General features: G+C 45.9%; 1 protein-coding gene across 4 annotated transcripts in view; it reads left to right on the top strand.

Moving 5' to 3' along the window:
* trpm3 (transient receptor potential cation channel subfamily M member 3) overlaps positions 1-17059 on the top strand; it is a 471994-nt gene that overhangs the window by 351312 nt on the left and 103623 nt on the right. For 3 of the 4 annotated variants that reach the window (XM_033018126.1, XM_033018125.1, XM_033018122.1), the window contains exons 5-8: positions 513-637; positions 3551-3722; positions 15100-15274; positions 16084-16207. In XM_033018126.1, the coding sequence (XP_032874017.1) occupies positions 513-637; positions 3551-3722; positions 15100-15274; positions 16084-16207 (596 nt within the window). Of the gene's footprint in view, positions 1-512; positions 638-3550; positions 3723-15099; positions 15279-16083; positions 16208-17059 lie in introns of those variants that run through there. The other variant, XM_033018123.1, reaches the window with a different exon arrangement.

Below are 17059 nucleotides of genomic sequence, written 5' to 3'. Positions count from 1 at the left end.
GAAATGCAGGTGGAAGAATTGCTTTTCATCCAAAGAGTGGTGGGGATCTGGGACTTTTGGATGGGGTTGCAGGCAGAAATCCTCATTGCATTAAAAAATATTTGTATGAGCACTTCATGTCTGCAGGTCAATGGATTGAGTGTTGAAATGTTGGATTAGAGTAAGTATATTTTTCTCTGATCAACATGGACGTGGTGAGCTATCGTGATTATATGAAATAGATTTTAGAAAGCTAGATCTTGAATGTCAAGTCTGCAGATTCTCAGCTCAAACATTTGCAAGCAAGGTCTCGCGTGTTAACTTTTGCCCAGCTTTTTGCAACCAGTCTGAGTATTTTTCTTGGCTATGAACGAACCCTCCATTGAGCTGCTTGTGCAGCGGTTTGATGGTACTACGTGAATGCACTGTTGCTGCTGTGATCGTTGCATGATATGAACAACCAATTGACGATTCCCACAGGTCAATGTACCGGAATGGTGCTGCAGTCATGTTTTCCATGGGTTCATTCTTAGGGGTCATCCGCCACGTTGGAGATGCACTCAAGGACCACGCCTCGAAGTCTAGAGGAAGGATCTGCATTATAGGCATTGCTCCATGGGGAATAGTGGAGAATCAAGAGGATCTGATTGGAAAGGATGTAGGTATCTTACGTTTTATTCTTTTATATTATGTCCAATTTGGAATACTAAATGAATGTTCCAAATAAACACCTGAAAGCAAGGCCAATACAACAAAAACAACTCTCAGATGACTCCATTGTAGAAATAGATTGCTGATAACCTGCTACAGTATCCTCGTCACATTTAAAAGCAAGTAGCCAAACAATGTATCAACCAATTGAACTAGTGAAGAGCAAATACACTATGCACTACAAATGAACAAATGGGTGGCACGGTGGCACAGTGGTAGAGTTGCTGCCTTACAGCGTCGGAGACCCGGGTTCAATCCTGACCATGGGTGCTGTCTGTACGGTGTTTGTACATTCTCCCTGTGACCGCATGGGTTTTCTCCGGGTACTCCAGTTTCCTCCCACATTTCAAAGCCATACAGGTTTGTAGGTTAATTGGCTTCTGTAAAAATTGTACATTGTCCCTAGTGTGTAGGATAGTGCTCGTGTGCAGGGATTCAGTGGGCCGAAGGGCCTGTTTGCTGGCTGTATCATTGCGCCTTACAGCATGGAAACTGGTCCTTTACTCCAACCTGCCCACAACGGCCAACATGTCCCATCTACACTAGTCCCACCTGTCTGCGTTTGGCCCATATCCCCCTAAACCTGTCCTATCGTGTACCTGTCTAAATGTTTCTTAAATGTTGCGATAGCACCTACCTCCATTACCTCCTCCGGCAGCTCATTCCATACACCCACCACCCGTCATGTGAAAAAGTTACCCCTCAGGTTCTTATTAAATCTTTCTCCCCCTCACCTTAAACCTATGTCATCTGATTCTCAATTCCCCTACTCTGAGCAAGAGACTGTGCGTTCTATTCCTCTCATGATTTTGAACACCTCTATAAGATCACCCCTCATACTCCTGTGCTCCAAGGAATAGAGTCCTAGTTTGCTCAACCTCCCCCTATAGTCCTGGCAATCTCCTCGTAAACCTTACCTGCACCCTTTCCAGCTTGACAACATCAACTAAATCACTGAAACTTAAATTAAAAACAGAATTACTGAGTCTGCAATCAACAAAAATTAATTGGATACTGTATTATTTAATTGAAAAAATTCAATTCAAGATCTTTATCCGGAGAAGTTGTTTTAGAAGTATTGTCAAAATTGTAAAATTACTACGGGCCTTTTTAAGATCCAGTAACTTCATGTGAAATAGCCTGGTTTTCTGAACTTCTGATGCTGTAGATTTATCTTCCTCTTGGACGTCTTAACTTGAGTCGGCTCTCTAAGGACCGTTAAAATGTGTTTGAGTCAATAACATAACTTTGTGGTACTCGTTGATCTTCTTTCAACCAGATGCCTTCAAGCCTAAGCTATGCTGAGATCGTGTGGATTTGCACCGTCAGTGTTGACGGTTCCATCTGCACCTTGCATCCCAACTCTCTGAAGCCAAAGCACACTTTACTCAACCATGATGCTGCACTTCATCTGGAGATGAGCATATAAATTTGTATTGCTGTTTTCATTAAAAACACATACAATAAATCCACCACAGATTTTCCTGCACCCTTGGTTCCAGAGCAATGCCGAATTATCCATTTTGCCGGATCAACAGATGTCACACAATAATTATCCAACAATAAATCTCTGACCCACTAATTATATCCCTCGAGTGCCTCGAAAGCCCCGTGGACTGCTAGAAACAAATAAAAAATGAACAAAGTAAACTAGAAACACTTTCAGGCACATATCACGAAAGAGCCTGCATCACACGCAATGCTCTTGTAATTTTGTCCGATTTAAAGGAGGTGCCGGACTATCAGTTGCCGGAAAATCAGCAGTGGACCTGTAACGCACATCCCTACCTCTGCCTCAATTCTCTTGCTGCTAAAATCCTCGACTTCTACATAGAACATAGAACAGTACAACAGAGGAACAGACCCTTCGGCCCAACTGCCGAACTTGATGCCTAGCTCTTGATAACCTCTCCGGAGACAGTTTCACAACCTCCTCTCTAACCTCTCCGGAGACAGTTTCACAACCTCCTCACTAACTGCACACCCTCTGTGATCCCCCCTGCCCTCCAACTGTACACTTAACCCTCTAGCTGTCTCCTCCCACCCCCCCCTCCGCCCGCCCTCGGGCTCCTCCTCCTCCTCCTCCTCCCCTTTTCCTTCTTTCCCCCCCCCCCACCCCCCATCAGTCTGAAGAAGGGTTTCGGCCCAAAACGTCGCCTATTTCCTTCGCTCCATAGATGCTGCTGCACCCGCTGAGTTTCCCCAGCAATTTTGTGTACCTTCGATATTCCAGCATCTGCAGTTCCCTTTTGAACACTTGATGCCTAGCTGAACTGATCTCATCTGCCTGTTAGCATTATCTGCAAATCCATGTGCCTATCTAAAAGCTATTCAACACTATTGTATCTAATTTAATTGCCCTCAAGGCTGCTCCCCTTGTTCCCAATCATCCCCGGTCCATTTTATCCATCATACCTCAGAGCTGACTGGCCCACACCGGCTGCTGTTGAACCAATAGTTATTAACTCCTCACACTCGTTTTCAAAGCTCTTCCTGGTCCTACCCCTCCCTTTCTCAGTGATATCCTTCCAGGCCTATTAATGTTGAGAGATCTGTGCTCCTCCAAATCTAACCTCCAGCAAAATTAATTGTCCCTTGCTGGTGGCCATGCAGTCAACCTTTGAAATTCCCTTCAAAAGCCCTCGCCGTCCCTTTCGCTTCCTCTCAAACAAAGCACATGTTAAAGCCATCTCTTTGACCAAGTTGACCGAGCTGTTGGACACCTCGGTCTATAATGAACTTCAGTGGGCCCGTTAGATTTATTGATGATGCTGCCACAAAGCCGCTATGTTAATCTGGCCGCATTGTAGGTGTCATGTAATAGCAGTCTGATGTTGTTAATTAACTTGTCTTCACACAGGTGGTCCGCCCTTATCAAACCATGTCCAACCCCTTGAGCAAGCTGACGGTGCTGAACAGCATGCACTCCCACTTCATCCTGGCAGATAACGGCACCACAGGCAAATACGGAGCTGAGGTGAAGTTGCGGAGGCAACTGGAGAAGCACATTTCCCTGCAGAAGATTAACACTAGTGAGTACTTTTAAAAAAAAGACCCAGGCACGGCATTAGTTCTGTCAATTCTACTGTAGCCTGCAACAGTTAATGGATAAAATTTGTCATCTGTTCCTTCTACTAAACCCAGGGAATAGGTGCTTCAGGAAAGCATAAATCAGAAGCAGAGTTCAATTCATGTGCATTATTTGCATTACTTCATTGCAGCACACACAAGGATGACATTTGTCCCCAATGTCCTTCATTAAAATATTCAACACTCTCTCTCTTCGTCCCTCGTCTCCCTCTCTCCCTCTAGCTCCCTCTCTCCCTTCTCGCCCTCTCTCCCCTCTCTCCCTCTCTCTCCTCTCTCTCTCTTCTCTCCTCTCTCCCTCTCTCCCTCTCTTCCCCCCCTCCTCCCCCTCTCCCCCTCCCCCTCTCCCCCTGTCCTTACATGTCCTCATGTGGCTCCATGTCATATATTGCCGGGTAACACTCTTCCCAGTTGTCAGAAGATTTATTTACTACACTGAGGGACAACATTTTTTTACTATTTCTCTTGCAAATTATGAAGCCTGTGTCCAGATTAATGCTTCTGTAACCAGGTCATGCAAGAATACTTGATCACATTTATTCACTTCAGTCAAAAAATATATAATGTTGACTGGGGAAGAGAAGGTAATGAAGAGATACAGGGATACAAACAGTGGAACTAGTAGGATGACTAGGGCGGGGGAGGGGGGGGGAGAGGGAATGCAAGGGTTACTTGAAATTAGAGAAATCAACGTTCATACCGCTGGGGTGAAAGCTCCCCAAGCGAAATATGTGGAGCTGTTACTCCAATTTGTGTGTGGCGTCAGTGAAGGAGGCCCAGGACAGAAAGGTCAATATGGGAATGGGAAGGGGAGTTCAAATGTTTGGCAACCGTGTGGGACAAGGCAGACTGAGGGAAGGTGACCAGCAAAACGATTGCCCAGTCTGCACTTAATCTCGCCGATATGTCACACATCTGCCTGACCTGCTGAGTTACCCCAGCACTGTGTGTCTACCTTCGGTATAAACCAGCATCTGCAGTTCCTTCCTACACATAGAAAATTGCAGACTCGTCCTAAGCCAGTGACAAGAGCACCAGAATCTAGTCCAACACAGGTTGCAGTACTGTGGTGTCGGGAGGTCGCTCTGCCCTTCTAGCTGGGAGATTTAAAAGCATCTGTGATGCAGTTTCCAAGAGATAAAGGAGGATTCCTAAACCGCGATACATGTCAAAAAGAGGTGAGCTGCTGGAGGGAAATGCATATATGACATTTGGTATTGGGTCCCTTCATCTAGCTTGGAACTAGTCTAGATTTAGGGTCCTGATGTAAAACACCATCTTCTATTTCCCTCCACTGATGCTGCCGGACCTGCTGAGTGCTACATTAGCAGAGGCAGAACAGCATATGTCCACACCAATACATTAACAGAGGGGAAGCACCATATGCTCACATCACTGCAGCAAAGGTGGAGGGCTGCATGCACACATTATCCACTGATGGAGACAGAGCACCACAAGCACTCATCGCTTGATTGAAGAAAGGCAGAATAGGTTCTGCGTATATCACAATATCAACAAAAGCAAAGTATCACACTTATTGCATTGACCAAGGGAGTATACCCTAGCCTCACACTAAACTATGAGAACAGCATTGTACCAGATATTTACACTAATACATTGTGTATTAGGGTGGCACAGCTGATAGAGCTACTGCCTCACAGAGCCAGAGACCTGGGTTTGATCCTGACCTCGGATATGGGGTTTGCTCATTCTCCCTATGATCGCATGAGTTTCGTCCAGGTAATAATAATAATAATGGATGGGATTTATATAGCGCCTTTCTAATACTCAAGGCGCTTTACATCGCATTATTCATTCACTCCTCAGTCACACTCGGTGGTGGTAAGCTACTTCTGTAGCCACAGCTGCCCTGGGGCAGACTGACGGAAGCGTGGCTGCCAATCTGCGCCTACGGCCCCTCCGACCACCACCAATCACTCACACACATTCACACACATTCACACACAGGCAAAGGTGGGTGAAGTGTCTTGCCCAAGGACACAACAACAGTATGCACTCCAAGCGGGATTCGAACCAGCCACCTTCCGGTCGCCAGCCGAACACTTAGCCCATTGTGCCATCTGTCGTCCCGACAGGTGTTCCGGTTTCTTCCCACATCCCAAAGACGTGCATGTTTATAGGTTTATTGGCCTGTGTAAATTGCCCCTAGTGTCTAGGGAGTAGATGAGAAAATGCGATAACAGAATTAATGTATGAACGGGTGATCGATGGTCAGCGTGGGCTGAAAGGCATGTTCCAATACTGTATCTCAAAACTAAACTAACCACAAATGTGCATAACATTTCAGAAGTAAAGTACAATCGCGTTTGATGTGTTTCGAGCAAGCGATTGAGGGTGAATCCTGTCTTGGTTTCATCATAAGTGTTTGCAATGGGAACGTTATTACTGATCTATGTAATCAGTTTTCTTATAGGAGGCCTCTTGATCCAGACTGGTGCATTTTCCAAAGAGAGAATTTGTGATATTATTCAATCAATCAAGCTCCTGTTATTCTTCACCCCGCTGATATTGATCTCATCTTTTCTCACAGTTGGTCTGTATTCTGCAAGCTGGGCTGCTCAAGGGCAGTACGGGGCTCTGCAGAATTTGTTTGACCCTAGGGGATGTTTGAATGGATTGATTTGGGCCTGAATTGGGATTGATGTTAAGACGCACCACTGTGCCCCTTTATTGCACACTGTGGGACGTATATTGAAGTGACAGTCTGCAACCAGAGCTCCTAGGTTTCAGGTAATTGGCAAAAAGAACCAGAGGCAATGTAGTGGGAAGATAATTCCACAGCTTTGTTGTAATCTGGAATGCGTTGCTGAAAGTGTAATGGAAGCCAATTCAATATTAACTTTTCAAGGGGAATTGGATAAGTATTTGTAAAGAAAACATTTGCAGGTCTTGCTGGGAAAGAGGGGACAGAGATACTAATTGGAGAGCAATTTTGCCAAGCTGAAGAGACATGACAGACTGCAAGACTCCTGTGCCGAGGCATTTTCTGGATATTCGTGTTTAATTAGCAGCAGATTGACAAGGACATTATGTAAAGAGGTGACCCAAAAGTTTAATTTATCCAGAACTTTGTCTTCTAAAAAGTTACTGTGGCTTGTGATGCCTTGATAATTGAAAGCTGAGGTAGATAAATTCCTAGGTAGACAAAAATGCTGGAGAAACTCAGCGGGTGCAGCAGCATCTATGGAGCGAAGGAAATAGGCAACGTTTCGGGTCGAAACCCTTCTTCAGTGAGGGGGGGGGGAGAAGAAAGGAAGAGGAGGAGCCAGAGGACTGAGGGAGAGCTGAGAAGGGGAGGAGACAGGCCTGGGACTACCTGAAATTAGAGAAGTCAATGTTCATACCGCTGGGATATAAACTGCCCAAGAGAAATATGAGGTGCTGCTCCTCCAATTTCCAGTGGTTCTCACTCTGTCCGTCGAGGAGGCCCAGGACAGAAAGGTCAGATTGGGAATGGGAGGGGGAGTTGAGGTGCTGAGCCACCGGGAGATCAGGTTGGTTATTGCGAATGGAGCGGAGGTAAATTCCTTAGATTTTAGAGATACAGAATGGAGACAAGCCCTTCGGCTCAGCGAGTCCCCGCTGATCAGCGATCCCATATACTAGCACCACCATCATTGACCAACTTGTTGCATGATACCGATTTTATGCCGCCCATATGGTTAATGTAGGCCACCACCGTAGTATTATCTATTTGTAACCGTACATGCAAGTGATGCATATTTGTGCATATGCTTTTAAACCATAAAAGTCACCCAACATCTCTAGATAATTAATGCCCAGTGTAAGTGGTAACGATGACTCTGGGTTAGTCCATCTACTACTTGTGCTGGATATAGAGTTAGTTGCTCCCCAGCCTTGAGCACTGGCATCTGTTTGGATAACTAACGTAGGGTTAGTGATGATAATAGGGCTGAAACTATGCCAAACATTTTTTGCCCACCACTATAGTTCTGATATTGCTTCAGTGGGTAACTTTATGACACGATCATAATGACCTGTATGTCGTTTTGGTGCCTGTACCTTTGCTCTTTGTAAGTTTTGATAGTGCAAATGTCCGAATCATTAAATTGTTGCATGATTGTGCCAATTCAACTGTTTTGTCTCTTGGCAATGTTACAGTCACGTAGACTGAATTAATTGTGAAGCCCAAGTAGTCCATGATTGTGGATGGCTTCAACTTAGATTTATCTGGATGTAAGACAATCCCAATGTTTCGAATAACTGTTTGGTAGCTGATACAGCTAACATAGTCAATTCCATGGTCTTGCCTATTATTTAAGATATCATCAAGATATGCCATGACAATATGTTTTTGTCTTCTGAATATTGCCAGAGCTGGTTTTAGTATCCTGGTGAATAATCTTGGGCTGATGTCAATGATCTGGATGAAGGTGTGTTAAATTGGATTAGTAAGTATGCAGATGATACAAAGATAGGGGGTGTTGTGGATAATGAAGAGGATTTCCAAAGTCTACAGAGTGATTTAGGCCATTTGGAAGAATGGGCTGAAAGATGGCAGATGGAGTTTAATGCTGATAAATGTGAGGTGCTACACCTTGGCAGGACAAATCAAAATAGGACGTACATGGTAAATGGTAGGGAATTGAAGAATACAGTTGAACAGAGGGATCTGGGAATAACCGTGCATAGTTCCTTGAAGGTGGAATCTCATATAGATAGGGTGGTAAAGAAAGCTTTTGGTATGCTAGCCTTTATAAATCAGAGCATTGAGTATAGAAGCTGGGATGTAATGTTAAAATTGTACAAGGCATTGGTGAGACCAAATCTGGAGTATGGTGTACAATTTTGGTCGCCCAATTATAGGAAGGATGTCAACAAAATAGAGAGAGTACAGAGGAGATTTACTAGAATGTTGCCTGGGTTTCAACAACTAAGTTACAGAGAAAGGTTGAATAAGTTAGGTCTTTATTCTCTGGAGCGCAGAAGGTTAAGGGGGGACTTGATAGAGGTCTTTAAAATGATGAGAGGGATAGACAGAGTTGATGTGGACAAGCTTTTCCCATTGAGAATAGGGAAGATTCAAACAAGAGGACATGACTTCAGAATTAAGGGACAGAAGTTTAGGGGTAACATGAGGGGGAACTTCTTTACTCAGAGAGTGGTAGCGGTGTGGAATGAGCTTCCAGTGGAAGTGGTGGAGGCAGGTTCGTTGGTATCATTTAAAAATAAATTGGATAGGCATATGGATGAGAAGGGAATGGAGGGTTATGGTATGAGTGCAGGCAGGTGGGACTAAGGGAAAAAAGTTGTTCGGCACGGACTTGTAGGGCCGAGATGGCCTGTTTCCGTGCTGTAATTGTTACATGGTTATATGGTTATATGTGAACCCATTGGGTAATGCTTTAAACTGCCATAGCTGCCCCATCCAGGTAAATTTCAGGTATCTGCGATGATCCTTGTGAATGGTACTAAATAGTAAACATCTTTAAGACCAATGCTTGCCATGAAGTATCCTTTGGAATTTAGTTGTTTGGCAGTAACAACCGTTTCCATTTTGAAATGTATATACTTAACAAACATATTTAGTGAAGTTAAGTCAATGATGATGCGACATCCACCATCTTTTTTGGGTTTAGTGACGAATATTTGATACGAATTCCAAGGGTTCATGTTTTCCCATGATACCCTTTGTAATTAGCCTCACCAGTCAGCTTGTCCCTCTCGTTTCTTTAACGGAGAGGGAAAATACCTTCTGGGGTGAATGTTGAACTGGTGGCAATTTTTCTAGTATGAATTGTATTTTGTATCCACTAATGCCATTGAGTATATACTGATCACTCGTGATAGACTCCCGTGCTTCTTAAAACAGGTGTAATCTCCCCCCTGTTAGTATTAAGCCCCTATTTTCTATATGCTGGTAAGAACCAGACCCACCTACCTCCATGGTTATGGGTATTCTTCTGTTTCCTGCCGGTCCAACGAGTCTTGCACGTCGTCTGACGTGGCGGTGATGTTGGGGGGTGGCGCATTTTCCATGGGGTCCGCTCTGGGCCCTGGTCTAAAGAAGCCTTCCGGGGATAGAATGCGGACCCCGAGCTTTACACCAGTCCCATATGGTAGACGTCGACTGATGGACGCGATGGGGTGCTGCTGCTTAGGAATTATTGTTTTTGGTTTTTGGTTTCCTCGTCCCGGGGCCTGCCCTCATGAGACCGAAAGTTTTTTTTTGTTTTTTTTAAAGCCTCTTCCATCCTTCATATGCTTTGTGAGGTTTTTGCCAAAGAGCAGTGGGTCTGGCTCAGTGGCTGGGGTATGCACAACCCCGCAAATTTAGGATTTAATGGCAGGTTTTATGATTTGTTTACGAAGGTTGTGGTCATCTCCGTATTTGTCCACGGAACGAGCAAACGATGTGATGGCTGACGTCAGGAGCCTGAGGATCCGCTGCAGTTTTCTAAGGCCTTATTGACCACCTCTCCTGTAGGGGCCAGTTGGAGAGGTAGTTAATGCTGGCCACTGGTTTGGCCTTTAACGGCCTCCTGCACGTGGGGTTGCCACGTAGCGGTCCACCACACCTAGCACCTCTTCCTGTTCCTGCACCCCTTGCATACTCCCGAGATCTTCAGCCATCGTCCCCTCTTCTTGACCAGCCCAGTCCTGGTCACCAAAGCTACCCTCGGGTAAGGAGGAAGCAATGGGCAGTGCACAAGGCACTGTGGAGGGAGTGCCTGAACTCCCCCTGCGAGAGCGCCCCTCATGAAGCGCGTCTCGCTGGAGCTCCTGTTCCAGGAGCCGCTCCAAGCGGCTCAAGCGGCTGTCTCTCCCCCGGTCGGGTGGAGAGACGTCCCCGTCCGACAAGTCGGAAGCCACCGGCTGGACGCCTCTTCCGTGGCTTTACTTCCAGCCCGCTGGTCATGCGCTAGCGGGCTGGGCTCGGCGCGGTGTCGGGGAATAGCGGAGCACCCGGTAAGCGGTCCTACCGCCTTGTTGATGCCCCCCCCCCCCAGATGGAACGCTCCTCCGTGGAGTCGAGCGGGGAACAGGTCTTTTCAGGCGGCTGTCTTTCCCCCCGTGCGGGTGGAGAGACGTCCCCGTCCGACAAGTCGGAAGCCACTGGCCAGACGCCTCTTCCGTGGCTTTACTTCCAGCCCGCTGCTCAGGCGCTAGCGGGCTGGGCTCGGCACGGTGTCGGGGGATAGCGGAGCGCCGGGTAAGCGGTCCTACCGCCTTGTTGCTGCCCCCCCAGATGGAACGCTCCTCAGTGGAGTCGAGCGGGGGACAGGTATGTCCAAGAGAATTTCTTCTCTGCCTGAAAGCAGAAGGCTCCCTGTGAAAGAAAACCCGACATCAGAGCTTACCTGACGGTCCGTTCTTTCACCTGTAGCGTGAGCGCCTGACTCCCGATGCGGCCGCTGTTGCACTGCTGAACATAATGCCGCGCATGCGTGCTGAGCGGGCTCTTCACGTAGTCACTCACGTGACTCCGAAGTAAAATTGTGTTTTACCAAGTATTAATGACGTTGCATTCCTTTGAATAAATTTCACAGGGCATCAATAATACTTGGTCAAAACATTTACATTTACTGAGGAATGTGGATCGATGCATTGATGAAACATTGTATAACTACTTGTAAACTACTGGCTGTTAACAAGTGCTACAGCAGTAGTTAACATTGTTTTTGTCTGATGGCCGGTGCAGTGGTTTTTATCCATGTTCATTTTTTTTTAAAATCCGTATTTAAGAAGGCGAATGTTTAAAAAAAAATTGTATTTAGCAACACAAATTTGTTTTTCCGTACAAAATACGGAAAATTAGCGCAGGGCCCCCCATTGGCGCGGGGCCCAATTGGGAGCAATCGGTCCAATCGGCTTAAGGCCGGCCCTGCTCATCTGCCCGCTCAGGAAGACATTTTATACCCGCTTACTCGGTAGAAGAAGTTGCCACTGCTTCAACCAACATATCTTAAAGACAACATGTTCATGCTCATGGGGATTCCAGAACCAGGGGCCACAGTCTAAGAATAAAGGGGAGGCCATTTAAAACTGAGATGAGAAAAAAAAATTTCACCCTTAGAGTGTGAATTTGTGGAATTCTCTGCCACAGAAGACAGTAGAGGCCAATTCACTGGATGAATCTAAAAGAGTTAGATAAAGCTCTAGGGGCTAGTGGAATTACGGGATGTTGGGAGAAGGCAGGCACGGGTTAGTAATTGTGGATGTCAGCCATGATCACTATGAATGGCGGTGCTGGCTCGAAGGGCCAAATGGCCTCCTCCAGCACCTATTTTCTATCTTTCCTATAATCACATTGATGTGTTGGAACTTGCTGTGACTAAGATGCCTACTGTGTTTCCTTCACTTGAGCCGTGACGGCACTTCAGAAAGCAGCTGATCAGCCACGCAGGGATGTCCCGAGATAGTGAGAGGTATTACTAGAAAGCACCTTCCTTTCACTCCCTAAAGTGTGGAACAGGGACCGTTGACATGTGTGACATGTGGACTTCCCTTTGTCATCCTATGCCTGAGAATATGTAAAGGGGCTGGGAATGCAAAGGGACGTTCAACCGTCATCGATGGCATCCACTTGATCATTCTGCTGCGATATAATCCATTATTTGTAAGGTACTGTGCCTGTCTGAGGAAAGTCAAATATGGGGTACGGGTAAAGTGCAAAATTCCCTCCTCCAGGTACAGATCCACGCCTGATCCCAGAATCCACTTGCAGCGTGAGTGCAAAATGTTTACATATTCAGTCATTCACAGACACCACCAGATATATTATTCGGTCAGAACCTGAAGGAAAGAGATAGTGTATGTTCAGAGCTCTGAACATACACCATCTCTTTCCTCTCCCTTCCTCCCTCCTGCTTCTTCCCACTCTCCTTGTCTTTCTTCCTACCCTCCCTACCTACCATTCTCCATCCTTTTCTCATCCCTCCCTCCATTCTTCCCCCTTTCCTCCCTCTTCACCTCTTTTTCCCCTAATTTCCCTGCATTCTCTATTCCTCCCTCTTCCCATCCTTCTTTCCTCCCGCACCCCCTCAAACCTAATTTCCTCCCCCCTTCATTCCTTTCTCCCACCATCCCTCCTTCACATCCCAGCAATGGCTCTATCAGTAAAACTGGGACACAGGATACCACAGGGTGAGTTGCTGAGTAAGTACTGTGCTGCCACGGCCACTGCCTTGTGGATGAGGATCTACCCACCCTCTCACCCTGTGCAAAGTCCCCTGGTGCAGCTTTGAAGAAGCACAGGAGACTATTGCTGATGTCCCAGGCCTTCAATCAACATCGTTGACACAGATTCTCTGCCTCTTATCACATTGCTGTGTGGGCGTTTGCTGCATGCAATACCGACTACACTTTTGAAAGTATTTCCTGAACATCTTTATAATTAAGTTCGTGATATGAAGGCAGTGGAAGAAATATATAAAAGATTGACAAGAATGAAAGTAGATCTGAGAGGCATAAACCAAAAGAAGAAAATGAACCGGCTGGGGCTGTCTTCAGAAAAGAGACGACTGAAGAGTAATCTCTTTTTGATCACATTTGAATTTGATATAGGGTACATATGGCGGAAACCACAGCTAGGGCTCATAGGAGAAGGTGATCAATAATAAATCCAGTGAGACTGAATGAATGAATGAATGAATGAATGAATGAATGAATGAATGAATGAATGGTTTAAGTTTATTGGTCAAGTATTCACATACAAGGAATTTGCCTTGGTGCTCCGCACGCAAGTGACATTAAACATCAATAATAAAACAATATCGATTAAACATGTGAATTAAAAAAAATACCAGAGCAAAAGTAGGCTACAGATTTTTTGTTGAGTAGAGCTACTACTCATGTCTTACTGCGCCAGAGACCCGGGTTCGATCCCGACTACGGGTGCTGTCTGTATGGAGTTTGTGCGTTCTCACCTTGACCTGCATGAGTTTTCTCTGAGATCTTCGGTTTCCTCCCACACTCCAAAGACATATAGGTTTATAGGTAAATTGGCTTGGAATAAATGTAAATTGTCACTATTGGGTGTAGGATAGTGATAATGTGCGAGGATAGCTGGTTGGTGCGGACTCGGTGAGCCGAAGAGCTGTATCTCTAAACTAAACTAAACTAATTCAGGAGAAACATCTTTACCCAGCGAGTGGTGGGAATGGCTAACTTGCTCCCAGAAGTTGAAGCTAGGATACATTTAGGGACAATCTGGATAACATGAGAGAGAAAAAGAAATAAAAGGAAAAGCTGAGATGAAGAAGAAAAATAAAAACAAAAACTGCAGGTGCTGGAATTGTGTAGCAAAACAGAAAATACTGGAAATACTCTGCAAGTCAGGCAGCGTCTGTGGAAGGAGAAACTGAATTAATGTTTCAGGTCATTAGATTGTGACAGGAGGCGATGAAGGTTTGAAGGAGACTCCTCGAGCATGAACACCAACATGGTGCGTTTGGGCTGAAACGTTTGTTCAGTCCTGTAAAAAATGTAATAACAGTTTGCAATGGAATTCACTCCTGCTCAAGAATTTCTCACAACTTTGCTTACAGTTCTCATCAGGAACACTGCTCAGATATTAAAATAATTTCAATCATTTGTTGTGGCAAATCAGACCTTGTCGATGTAAAAGCAATTATGCAGTATTTTTGAAATCTTCTGCCTTTTTTTTACCTCTCACCTTCTTTCTGGGGCAATGTTTAAAGAAGATGTTGTGATCAAGTTTTTTTTACACAGAGAATGGTGGGTACCTGGAGCGTGTTGCTAGGGGTGGTGGTGGAAGCAGATGCAATCTTCTTCTTACGTGTCCATCTTCCATGTTTCAAATGTTGACATCGCTGTCATTGTCCGTCCTGAAAAGGACGCAAGCTTCCGGCGACAATCAGTGGGGGCCATCACTTGTTGTAATAGATGATGGTGCTAGCAGAATTAACTCAGGATACATACAGTTTCCAGCCCTGCGACGTGGACGCTTCTGCTATGGGGCCAGCAGATGCAATAGTGGTGTTTAAATGACTTTTAGATAGGCATATCAATATGCAGAGAATGGAGGGATATGAATCACAAGCAGCCAGAAGGGATTGGTTTAACTTTAGTATCCAGCTCAGCACAGTGATCGTGGGGCAAATGGCCTGGTCTTGTGCTACACCGTTGTATATTTTAACATCAATGTGGGCACATGAATAGAAGAATGTGGTGATGGGTGATGAGGAGAGTGCTGGTAAATGCTGGCACCGGCCAGATGGGCTGAATGGACTATTTTGGTGCTCTTCCTGTGGGCTCTATGTACTGCAGCGACTTTGGCTCCCTGACTCTGCCTCTCGCCCTGCTGTCTCTCTGCAGGGATCGGACAGGGAGTTCCGGTGGTGGCTCTCATTGTGGAAGGCGGACCCAACGTAATCTCCATCGTGCTGGAGTATCTGCGGGACACCCCACCCGTCCCGGTGGTGGTCTGTGACGGCAGCGGCCGGGCTTCAGACATCCTCGCCTTCGCACACAAGTACTCGGAGGACGGTGGGTAAGTGCCAGGCTAAGAACAGACTGTGCCGTCTCAGGTAACACGGGAGAGAAACATGTAGTGCCTCTACTGCATTGTTCAACAGTGGGCCACTTGATCTTTGAAACAACAGGGTTAGAGGGACTGACATCACACAGAGGTAGCCATGGAGCAGTGGGGTACAGCTAAATGTTGATTGTGCTAAATGTCTCCTTTCCACTCCGCCGCCTGCCAGACAGTCTATCCGAGAGACGGATAACTTGCGCATCTGAGAACCTTTTCTGGAAGCTGACCCTCAGACCATGCAGGCTGCAAGCACCACACTTGGTGGACGTAGTTGTAGCCTCCTCCCCTTCACCACACACCCATGTTAAACACACTCTACCCTGCTGAAGACTTCAGCCTGATAGGACTGAGATTGGGTGAGGTTCATTGGGCATGTCTGAGTTCCATTGAGTGGGAGATCACAACATAGTCCACTACGACCACGCAATCTTTCATAACTTCTAGAACATAAGGCAAATCCCTGGAATTCTTTGCCACAGAAGGCTGCAGAGGCCAAGTCAGTGGAAATGTTTCTTGTAGAGATAGATAGATTTTTGATTAGTACAGGTGTCAGAGGTTTTGGGGAGAAGGCAGCAGAATGGGGTTAGGAGGGAGAGATAGATCAGCCATGATTGAATGGCGGGGTAGACTTGATGGGCCGAATGGGCTAATTCAACTCCGATCACTGATGAACTTATGATCTCCCATTTCTAACATTCCTCAGTGTCAAATCTTGTCAGCATATCTTCTTAAAGTCTCTGATCTTTGTTTCTGTGCCCCCACAGGGTAATAAACGAGTCTTTGAGAGACCAGCTACTCGTCACCATTCAGAAGACCTTCAACTACAGCCGCACGCAAGCTCAGCACCTCTTCATCATTTTAATGGAGTGCATGAAGAAGAAGGAATTGGTGAGTGTCGCCGCATGTCTGTGAGCCCCAGGCTGGGGGCAGTCTGAGGAGACATGGAGAGAAGCAGACAGCAGACACACAATTCTGGTGGTTGGAGGTGTTTTTTTCTCAAAGTCCAGTGGCAGCCAACATTAATCAGCGGATTACGGCACAATTGAAATTTAGTTGAATACTCATTAAACCTATAAGTATTGGCCCAGATTTTCATGATTGGGGCCCGTTTGATACTTCTGACCTGCATATTCCCGACTGGTCTTAACAGATTGGAAAGGCCCATCGTACCAACCCAGCGAGCCCACAAGCCATGCAGTGAGACTTTGAGGAGTGTCATTGCCCTGAGTGATGTTATGGAATGATGAGGCCAGGTCCGAACACACTCGGCTCTCAAAACTCTTCCGGAAACCAATAACTAATACGGAATCAAGGGATATGGGGAAAAAGCAAGAACAGGGTACTGATTCTGGATGATCAGCCATGATCATATTGAATGGTGGTGCTGGCCGGAAGGGCCGAATGGCCTACTCCTCCACCTATTTTCTATGTTTCTAATTACTGACCTCCCGCTTTGCTACCTGTCAAAGCAGTCAAGACTTTTCCAATGATCTTCATCCTCAAAGAGAGGAATAGATTGGGTAAATGCGTAGAGGCTCTTGCCCAGAGTAGGGGGATCGAGAACCAGTGGACATAGGTTGAAGGTAAAGGGGGGAAAGATTTAATGGGAAACTGAGGGGTAATTTTTTTGCACAAATGATGGTGGGTGTATGGGACGAGCTGCTGGAGGAAGTAGTTGAGCAGGTACTATCGCAACATTTAAGAAACATTTAAACAGGTACATGGATACGGTAGGTTTAG

This window comes from Amblyraja radiata, chromosome 3 (assembly GCF_010909765.2).
Source record: "Amblyraja radiata isolate CabotCenter1 chromosome 3, sAmbRad1.1.pri, whole genome shotgun sequence".
NCBI lineage: Eukaryota > Metazoa > Chordata > Chondrichthyes > Rajiformes > Rajidae > Amblyraja > Amblyraja radiata.
This window is presented reverse-complemented; position numbering and strand designations above follow the sequence as displayed.